Here is a 10,884-nt window from a genome sequence, read left to right as displayed (position 1 = left end):
TCTCTCATTTGCAATTTGCTTCTAGTTGGGCTGCCTGACAGCCTAGCACACTTCTCTTGAATCTCCAAATGGGGGGGTGGTCCTCGAACCCTCCACCGATGTGCATGCGTGCATGTGTCATGTATCCTGGTTTAGCAACGCTGAACTGCCATGCGCTTTAAATAGGGAGAGTGCAACTTTATAAAATAGTAACAGGCCTCCTCTTTTCAGTGCAAACCAAATAAAAACGATGAGGTTTTACAGTTGCATAACTACAGTTGAAACAAAAATGTTTTATCATCTTGGTCAAAAGACATTGCCAAAGGTGGGAAGAAGGAATTGGCTTCCCATCTGTGGCTTGCAGAAAAGAAACAAGGGGGGGGGAGAATTTAGAGTTCACTTTTTTTTTAGGCTGTGAAAAGGTCACACTTGAGATGTTGTTCGAAACTTGCCTGGGCCAAGTTTCCAAAAGGCTCCCCATACTTTAACGATTTCTGGAGAATCAATCGCCCAGCCCACTCCCCCCAAATACTTCTGGACGGGGATTCAGGACAGCTCAACTTGCTTATGTCCTTTTTCTAAACTAGCACCAGCCATGTAATCCCACCATCTTCTAAAATCCTACCTGAATTTTTTTAATTCCTGTGATTTTCATTTTAAAAAAATAAACCACCATTCATTGCCACCCGACTCAGCCGCTCATCTGATTCCACGGCAATTACATCAACGGCCTGGACTGCATCGCTTTGCCTGTAACAAATGCTTCTGCATCTCCAAGTCTCAGGATTGTGGAAACAGAGCCATGTCTTTCCCTTGTGCAGTACCAGTGCCCGACGGCATCCATGTGAACGGCAGAGGAAACTCATGGGAACGCTCCCCACGCGCTCCTTCAGTCCTGGCCCTCTGCCTGGCACCCAGAGTGCCTCCCCTTCTATTGAAACTTTCTAAATGGCTAAAGAAGCTGAGGAGGCACGTATTTACAATTGCTAAACCTGGATAAGAAAAGGGAGGCAGGGAAGTGTGTGGGCCGCAGCCAGAGACAGCTGAGATTCTCGTTTCCCCCTCTCCTGACACCCTTTGCGGCAACAGGCCTTCTTCTTTCCTTTAGTATCATGCTTTGCCAATCGAGCACCCTTGCCGGAAGGCCTGCCCGTTTTGCGTGGAGAAAAGAAACACGCTCCGCCCTCTTTTCTCAAAACTATCGCCGCCTCGCTGGTAATGAGTAGCACCATGTTTGCCTTTTTGTCCCACACTGTAGGCCTCGGTTCTTTCACTGCACTCTGCTTCTTCTACAGGCATCTGCGCCCATCTGTCGCCGGAGCACGGCCCCCTCTACTTCTGCCCGAGGGCCCCCGGTTCGAGTTTGGTGGCTGCGCTCCGGCCCCAGCACCCTGAGGCCAGGCTCATGCTGCGCTGGCTGCGCTCCCGGTCTCTCTCCCGGTCGCTCTCAGACTGACTGTGTGTCCGCTCTGGCCTGTGGCCGCCACTCCCGCCAGCCGCCGTGGGCTGGGACGAGATGGTGCGCAGCAAATGGTTCCGCTTGCGCAGGAATTCGGTCTGGCCGGGGAGGCCGAAGCTGCCTTTCCGAAGGGCCATCCGGGTGGTGTTCTTGGCAGGCCGGGAGCGATGGGTGTATTCCAGCTGGGCTAGGTGGGCTGCGTATCCCTCGGTAATGAACTGGAAATTAAAAACAAAATGATTTCTTTTAAAAGAAGAAGAAGAAGAGTTGGTTTTTATATGCTGACTTTCTCTACCACTTAAGGGAGACTCAAACCGGCTTACAATCACCTTCCCTTCCCCTCCCCACAACAGGCACCCTGTGAGGTAGGTGGGGCTGAGAGAGCTCTAAGAGAGCTGAGACTAGCCCGAGGTCACCTAGCTGGCTTCATCTGTAGGAGCGGGGAAACCAATCCAGTTCACCAGATTAGCCTCCGCCACTCATGTGGAGAAGTGGGGAATCAAGCCCAGCTCTCCAGATCAGACTCCACCACTCCAAAGGAGAAACTTGCTTTGAAAAAAAAACACCCCCCACACACATTCCATATCTCCACTCTTGTTCTGTGCTCAATGTAATTTCACAGCTATAATTTCAGACATTACTGAAAATGAATACAAATAAACTTTTGCCAAATGGCAACTGGGTCAAGGATCTGGCCCAGAAAGTAAGATCATAAGAACGTAAGAAAGGCCTGCTGGATCAGACCAAGGCCCATCAAATCCAGCAGTCTGTTCACACAATGGCCAACCAGGTGCCTCTAGGAAATCCACAAGCAAGACAACTGCAGCAGCATTGTCCTGCCTGTGTTCCACAGCACCTAATATCATAGGCTTGCTCCTCCGATCCTGGAGAGAATAGGCATGCATCATGACTAGTATCCATCTTTACTAATAGCCAGTGCACTGTAGCAGGGTCTGGACATATCAAACACCAAGCCAAGAGCTTCTTCAGCCATCAGTTTTCCCACTTGAATTCAGAGGGCCCGTGGCGCAGAGTGGTAAGCTGCAGTACTGCAGTCCAAGCGCTGCTCACGACCTGAGTTCTATCCCGTCGGAAGTTGGTTTCAGGTAGCTGGCTCAAGGTTGACTCAGAAGAAGAAGAGTTGGTTTATATATGCCGACTTTCTCTACCACTTAAGGAAGAATCAAACCGGCTTACAATCACTGTCCCTTCCCCTCCCCACAACAGACACCCTGTGAGGTAGGCTGAGAGAGCGTGACTAGCCCAAGGTCACCCAGCTGGCTTCATGTGTAGGAGTGGGGAAACAAATCCAGTTCACCAGATTAGCCTCCACCGCTTATGTGGAAGAGTGGGAAATCAAACCCGGTTCTCCAAATCAGAGTCCACCGCTCCAAACCACCACTCTTAACAGCTACACCACGCTGGCTCTCCCCACTTACTCAGCCTTCCATCCTTCCGAGGTCGGTAAAATGAGTACCCAGCTTGCTGGAGGTAAAGTGTAGATGACTGGGGAAGGCAATGGCAAACCACCCTGTAAACGCAGTCTGCCTAGGAAACGTTGGGATATGATGTCACCCCATGGGTCAGGAATGACCCGGTGCTTGCACAGGGGGACTACCTTTACCTTTTTTACCTCATTCACAGGCTTGCACCCTCACCTGACACTGATTCTGCAACTTCTTGGTTGGCCGTCCAACAATGTAGATCTGCAAGGGCGGCAGGTTGATGGAGGAGTAGACGGAGATGTCCTTGGTGGACCCGTAGGCCGCATGGATCTTCATGTGGACCTACGGGGAATCAAAAGCAGAGGAATGCCAAGCAGAACAAACAACGGACACTCGAGAACTGCCACGTACTCTCAATGTTCGCTCAAGGTAGTGCAACACGCTACACTTGGAAGTCCAATTTGCACGTAGGCTTGAATGTTAAAACACCTCAATGGATTTTTAACCAAAGCTTAGTTGCCTGACGAATTAACAGAATCACTGGAGACCGTTTTGCTTTGTTGGATGGATAATCTTTAGTTATTTAGAACATTTATATCTCACATGAACACATGAAGGCGCCTTACACTAGCCCTGTGAAGATGACCCGTCTGCACATTAACTCACTGCAGGAGTCAATGTGCAGAGAGTTTGCAGGATTGAACCTGGGCCCTTCTGCATGCCAAGCAGATGCTCTACCACTGAGCCACGGCCCCTACCTTGATGCTTCTCGCCTCTCCAGATACCTATTCAAGGTGGCTAAGAAAGAAAAAAAGCAAGCCAAGAAATAATACAAACTTTAAAAAAACAAAAAACAATCCAATGAAATGATTGAGCCAGGAGGGTGCAGTGGTTCGAGTGTCAGGCTAGGATACTGGAGAGCAAGATTCGAATCCTCCCCCGCTTACGTCCATGATGAGGGACTTCAGGAAGTTGGCCTTGTGCCGCAGGGGGTCGTGCACCAGCCCGTCACAGAAGGAGACGATCCCGTGAGGAAAGTTGTGCTGTGCTAACCAAGCCACCACCCTCTGCTTCTGCATGTCGGGGCGGCCTGTGACGTAGATAATGAGGTAGCCGAGATCTTGCCAGTGCCTGAGAAAGGGGGCAGGAGGAGGAGAATTAACAGGCGAAAAAGCCCCGAGTCTCACGTTGAGCGACAAAGAATCAGCTTCTTTCTCATTCTCTATACATGTATAACCCTATACATGCACTCCACATCTGCACAACTGCAAATACCAGGATTTCCAAAGTCCTCATACCTTACTACATCAACTGCTCCAGCCCGAACTTTGGGGTCACTGCCCATGATGGAAACGCTGGCAGCGAAGGAGCCATCGATACTGAAGACCACAAATTCGGTCCCCTTGGGCAGGATGGTGATGTAGCTGTCAGCAAACGTGTGGTCACCCCTAAAACGAATAGAAAAGGAATCATTTTGCCGGAGGTTGGTGGGGGAGAAAACTGCAACTGAAATACACAAGACTGAAAAAGCACTTTTAGAATCACAGAATCATAGAGTTGGAAGGGGCCATACAGGCCATCTAGTCCAGTCCCCTGCTCAATGCAGGATCAGCATAGAGTATCCCTGACAAGTGCTTGTCCAGCCTCTCCTTAAAGACTGCCAGTGATGGGGAGCTCAACACCTCCCTAGGCAGCTGATTCCACTGTCCAAATACTCTTACTGTAAAAAATAATAATCCTAATATCTGGCCGGTACCTTTCCATCCGCAATTTAAGCCCATTATTGTGAGTCCTATGCTCTGCTGCCAACAGGAATGGTGACTCAGGGTGTAATCCTTACAATTTCCCCCAGCCTCAATAAGGGTATGGGCAGATGTACCTTGAAATGGGAGCATGCATGTGCACGTGCACACTGGAGTGGGCTCTGTTTCCCCCACCATGACATGTACAATCTCTCGCCAAAGATTCAGGTGTGCTATCCATTTTTGTGTTTCAAACATGAATTTTATTGTGCTTTATTTTTAAAAGAAATATTGCCAGCTGCAGGTACAGCTGCTTTGGTGGTATCAAGGTGGTTTATCTGCTTTAGGAACTCTTAGAATCATAGAATTGGAAGGGGCCATACAGGCCATCGAGTCCAACCCCCTGCTCAATGCAGGATCAGCCTAGAGCATCCCTGACAAGTGCTTGTCCAGCCTCTGCTTAAAGACTGCCAGTGAGGGGGAGCTCACCACCTCCCTAGGCAGGTGATTCCAATGTCGAACAACTCTCACTGTAAAAGGTTTTTCCCTAACATCCATTCGGTACCTTTCCGCCCGCAATTTAAACCCATTATTGCAAGTCCTATCCTCTGCTGCCAACAGGAACAGCTCCCTGCCCTCCTCTAAGTGGCAGCCCTTCAAATACTTAAAGACAGCAACCATGTCCCCCTTCAACCTCCTCTTCTCCAGACTGACACATTCCCAACTCCCTCAGCCGTTCCTCATTTTGTTTTTATCACTTTGAAAAGCGCTCTTAGAAGGTGAGGTGAGACGTTTCTGTGATTGGCACTAGGACCAGCCAATCAGCAACATGCAACTCCAGCTTCAGTTGCACCTGAAAAAGCAGTTTTCCCTAAGCTTGATACAAGATGTGTCACAACTGAGGCGAATGCCATTCCACAGAAAGCCGGCTCACTGCAAAATCTGTATGTCTGGATGCTCCCTGAGCCACCTTCTGGAACCTGCTGGAGCTCACTCAAGTTACCATTATCCAAACCTACCTATTACAAGCATTAAACAAAAAAAGAATCTGAGTGAAGTATCTTGTCCAGCTAAGAGGGTGCTGTATCGGCACGGCCCCTCTAGGTCTTTGAAGCCGCTGCTGTGGGATTCGCTTCGTGTGTCTGTGACACACGACAGAAACAGAAGGCAAAGCCAACAGAGAAAAACAAGCAGAGAACTGGGAAGATGTCCAAGTCTAAAATGTTCCACTGGAGTAGCTGTGTTCATCTGTTGCATCTAGAACAAAAGGAGCTCTGTGGCACTATGAAGTCTGACAGATTTATTGTGGCCGAAGCTTGCACAGATGAGAGCCCGCTTTGTGAATGTGATGAAGTGCATGGGATGAACTGACATGCTTATCTACACACACACACACACACACACACACAGAGAGAGAGAGAGAGAGAGAGAGAGAGAGAGAGAGAGAGAAAGGCTGTGGAATGCAAGACGATGAAATGCAAGATGTACAGCCATTACGACACTTTTATACAACATTCAAAAGGGAAGGCAGGAAGGTTTGCATCATTGTTTGGCTCCCGTGGCCCTTTCTCACATGCCCAGGGCAGTACCGATTGCCACTTTGAGGTCAGGAAGCAATTTTCCTCCAGGCCAGATTGGCCAGGGATCTTGGAGGGGTTTTTTGTTTGTTTTTGCCATCTTCTGGGCATGGAGTAGGGGTCACTGGGGATGTGTGTGTGTGGGGGAGGTAGTTTTGGATTTCCTGCACTGTGCAAGGCGTTGGACTAGATGACCCTGGTAGTACCTTCCAACTCATATATATATATATTCTGGTTGTATTCAGGCTTCTTCCAGTTTACTGCAGAGTCGAGGAGACATTTCTCCAGTTCTATGGCTGTAAATGCATTCAGGTTTACTTCTCTGCTTCCCCCATCCCTGAAAGCCAACCTTGGGCCTTAAGGGTCTGGATGGGCTGCCTTGGAGATGCCCACTTGGAAATACGACGTTTGCAAACTAAGCTGGCGCTATCCATCTTTGGTTGCTCTTTGTACTTCTCCATCTGATCTGTTGCCTTCTGCCATGGCCGTCTTGGCTCAGTTGCTCTGCAGATTCAAAGGCCTCTGCCACGGAACTCACCTGACCACCATTTTGACAGGATACACCCCAATACCCAGCCGCTTATTCTCAGGGATTACATAGGAAATCCTCCCACTGCTGTTGCTGATTTCTGTGTCAAAGTAAACCCACTCTCCTGATGGGGGCTGTGTCATGATGTGAATGTCAACCTGGATCACAAACAAGGAACAAAGCAGAACAATGCAGAGTCACCAAAAGGCATAGCAATTAATAATTCAGCTAAGCACACTTCTTTTAGTACTCTTTCCTCTCTCTTTCTGCTAATAATTCAGCTAAGCACACTTCTTTTATTACTCTTTCCTCTCTCTTTCTGCTACATCTTTCTGCTACATCCCTTTGCCCTCTTTGGGAAGGCCACAAACGAGTGTAGTGTTCATTTCTCATCATCTCCAGTTAAAAAGAGCTCTAGTAACCAGTCTCACACTACCTGAGACCTTGGTCAGAACAGAAAATGTGGTCTGACTAGGCAATTCCACATGTTTCTCTTATGTTTGCCATTTAGATTAGAAGCTTCTCAACGTTTCTTGAGTTCTGGTCTATCTCTGGGCTGATCTGGCTTTAGGTAGCTGATGAATTATGATGATGTCAATCAGCTGCTTAGCTTTAAACAGCCATTTAGCACTGATCACATGAGGTGTGCCCCTACTACAATTTTATTTGATCCAGACTTTAAAGTAGGTGAAAGTTGGACTGTCAACATTCACAAGATGCAACACCCATTACAACATTCTTCTAAAAACTTGCAGTTACAACTATACAATGGCAGATTTAGAGTCTCTTGTGTTTTATATGATCAGATGTCTACATACCTTCTCCCCCGTGAGCGTGACCATATCTAACGGCCCATACATAAACCTTCCATTTAACACCTGGAGACCATCCTCATTGGCTATGGCATCATTTATTCTGTGGTTGGCTGTGACATTCTGCAAAAAGAAAGAAAAACAAGTTGGACACCTGAGGTGCAACGACATGCAGGAAGATTAAATGGGGGGGGGGCAGAAAGACTATTTATTTATTTATTTAAAACATTGATATCCTGCCTTTCCACAATGTCCGAGGCAACTTACAAAATATAAACACAGAAAAAGAAGAAGAGTTGGTTTTTATATGCCAACTTTCTCTACCACTTAAGGAAGAATCAAACTGGCTTACTATCACCTTCCCTTCCCCTCCCCACAACAGACACCCTGGGAGGTGGGTGGGGCTGAGAGTGTGTGACTGGCCCAAGGTCACCCAGCTGGATTCATGTGCCGGAGCGGGGAAACAAATCCAGTTCACCAGATTAGCCTCCGCTGCTCATGTGGAGGAGTGGGGAATCAAACCCAGTTCTCCAGATCAGAATCCACCGCTCCAAACCACTGCTCTTAACCATTACGCCACGCTGGCTCTCATACACCATTAAAAACCAATTAACCAATGTGTTGTTGCTATGTGCTTCCCCCAGCATTTTGTCCCCCCCTCCTTTGGAATTCAACCACCCTTCCCCTTTTTCCTCTCTCTTTTACAATAAACCTTTTTTATAAAACTATTATGTTGGCTTTGCTAAGTATCTATACCTCTGAGATATTTCAGAAGTTAGATTTCTAGAAGACCAATTTATAACTAAGTTTTCCTTCCCTTTGCTCTGGCTTCTGGGTAGGAAAAAGCCACCAGAAAACAGGGCATATGTGACAAATAACAGAGAAATAAAATAAATAATAAGAGAAGAAAAGAAGCCGTTACCCTTAGCTTAACGTGGGTCCTCTTACGAAGCCACTTCTCTCTGGGCTTGGAAGGGGTAAAGACAGAGACCTCCTTCCCATCCAGCTCCAGAATACTGGAGTTTTCGTGCCTCATCACCTGCGGAAAAAAGGGCAGCCTGGTCAGCAATCGCTACAGCAAACACCCGTTAGAAGAATTTCCATGGAGTTTGCAAAGTACTTGCTTGAATCTATGAATTCTACTGGACTAGACCAGTGTTAGAAGAGCGAGAGTCCACTAGCACCTTAAAGACTAACAAAATTTCTGGCAGGGTATATGATATTTCGTGAGCCACAGCTCAGATACAGTTAGAACGGGAGCCCACCTATCCTTAAGTAGAGACGAGTGACTTTCAGCTTTGCCTGCTCAGCTTCATCTTTTTCCTCTGCCATCATGAGGACTAGAAATCTGAACCTTCTGCTAATGATATCACAATCCACATTTTTTAAAAAAAAGGCAACAGTAATTAACGCCCTCCAGATTTTGCTCCAAAAAATTTCTTGTGTCACCTTGAATTCACTCTGCAAATGAATACCAACGCTTTCCTTCAAGCTGCATTTTGTATCCTATCCTCCGAGAGCTGCAAGGCACATGAGGCCTCACCTGTCTCAGCAGGAAGGAGACCACGTCCGTCGACTCCCAGTAGCTTGCGTGGAAGAGGTGCGGTAAGGCGATTGTGGGGAAGGCCGTTAGGGCATCAGGGCAGTAGAGAGCATAGTCTATCCTTTTCGTCCCCCACCATCTGGCAGCAACTGAAAGCAAAACAGAAGATGGCAAAAAACCCCAAGGTTTTTTTTTAAAGAAAAGAATAATAAACCAGTTAAAGTTCACTTCAGCATCCAAGTCCTCGGCTCCTCCGATAAAAGTATTTAAAGAACCTTCTTTCAAAGCATATCTTTACTGGGAACTATTTTACACCAGTCGTGGGTTCCCCAGTGAATAAACCTTGGGAATCTTAGTTTGTCTAGAACTCTGCTTGAAATTTCCTACAGTTCCTACAGACGGCGGGAGGGAACAAATCACAAACTAATCTGTGGTGTGGATGTACCTCCTGTGCTCGGAAACCAGGTTTAATCACAGCCAAGCGAGGACAACATGAACCAGACAGCATGGGTCAATCCTTTATTAAAGCGAGTACAGGACAACACTGAAAGGAAGATATGAATAGGCAATGACTCCATCCAGAGGATGTATGAAGGCACTTGAGAATGAAGACTGGATGTTTTTGTACTCGGTATTAACAACCCTTTTTACATGCCCAAGACGACTCTTTTGAATACACGGGAGAGTAATGAATCGGTGTGCCTTTTTTAAAATAATGAGGCCAGGTTTAGATGAGCTGTCTGGCAGGAAGAAGAGCCTCAGATGAACCTGCCGGTTCTCCTTTCATTCACAAGGAGTTAAAGGCTGCAGGCTGCAGTTCACTGGGACGGTATGCTGTGCGTGCGTGAAGGTAGGGGGTGACATTAATTACTGCTCAGGTACAAGTAGGTAAATACTCGCGCTTTTGAGAGCCAGCATGGCGTAGCAGTTAAGAGTGGTGGTTTGGAGCGGCGGAGTCTGATCTGGAGAACCGGGTTTGATTCCCCACTCCTCCACATGAGCGGGGGAGGCTAATCTTCTTGAACAAGGATGACTGAAATGGAAAAAGGATTTTCTAGAGGGAACATATCAAGCCAAAGAGCCCAGCCTTGGCGGCCTGGAGGTGGCACCTGTATGCGAATGTACCTTGGCCTGTGAAGGCTATATAGAATCTACTTTAAAAGTTTGACTCATGGTCTTCCTTTCCCCCCAACTCAATTGTCCCATGTAGAAAAGGCCTGTTATTTTGTCACACCTGAAGAAGGTACACAAGGATGTTTTTCCCATGCCCACCCCAAGAGATCAGTTGATAGCCTGACTCATGTACCTCTGGCAGAATGCACACTTGTACTGCTTTCTTCTGTTAAGAAAAGGCACATTTTCCCCCAAGTCAGAGCCAAGCCTTCATAGGAAAGATGGTTAACATGAGAAGGAGCCATCCATTCAAAATGGAGGCACTACTTTTAGTTATTTATTTAGTTTAGTTATATCCTTGCCTTTCATCCTTCATGGAACTGGTTGTCTGAGCAAGAGTTGAACTGGCATACTCTGCTCTTGAAGACGAAGAAGAGTTGGTTTTTATATGCCAAGTTTCTCTACCACTTAAGGAAGAATCAAACCGGCTTACAATCACCTTCCCTTCCCCTCTCCACAACAGACAACCGGTGAGATAGATGGGGCTGAGAGAGCTCTAAGGGAGCTCTGACTAGCTCAAGGTCACCCAGCTGGCTTCATGTGAAGGAGTGGGGAAACCAACCCGGTTCACCAGATTAGCCTCCGCCACTCATGTGGAGGAGTGGGGAATCAAACCCAGTTCTCC

The 10,884-nt window shown here is 47.4% G+C and overlaps 1 protein-coding gene across 6 annotated transcripts in view; it reads right to left on the bottom strand.

Annotated features, from left to right (window-relative positions):
• Positions 1–1,311: 1,311 nt before the first annotated feature.
• PITPNM2 (phosphatidylinositol transfer protein membrane associated 2) overlaps positions 1,312–10,884 on the bottom strand; it is a 97,317-nt gene continuing 87,744 nt past the window's right edge. For all 6 annotated transcript variants that reach the window (XM_056859228.1, XM_056859229.1, XM_056859230.1 and 3 more), the window contains 8 exons: positions 9,087–9,235; positions 8,466–8,582; positions 7,550–7,666; positions 6,741–6,889; positions 4,182–4,331; positions 3,831–4,014; positions 3,097–3,225; positions 1,312–1,656 (listed from right to left, as the gene is read on the bottom strand). In XM_056859228.1, coding sequence (XP_056715206.1) covers positions 1,312–1,656; positions 3,097–3,225; positions 3,831–4,014; positions 4,182–4,331; positions 6,741–6,889; positions 7,550–7,666; positions 8,466–8,582; positions 9,087–9,235 — 1,340 coding nt within the window. The remainder of the gene's footprint in view (positions 1,657–3,096; positions 3,226–3,830; positions 4,015–4,181; positions 4,332–6,740; positions 6,890–7,549; positions 7,667–8,465; positions 8,583–9,086; positions 9,236–10,884) is intronic.

Source organism: Euleptes europaea, chromosome 13 (genome assembly GCF_029931775.1).
Source record: "Euleptes europaea isolate rEulEur1 chromosome 13, rEulEur1.hap1, whole genome shotgun sequence".
NCBI lineage: Eukaryota > Metazoa > Chordata > Lepidosauria > Squamata > Sphaerodactylidae > Euleptes > Euleptes europaea.
Note: the sequence above shows the minus strand (reverse complement) of the source record. Positions and strands in the feature narration are given on the sequence as shown.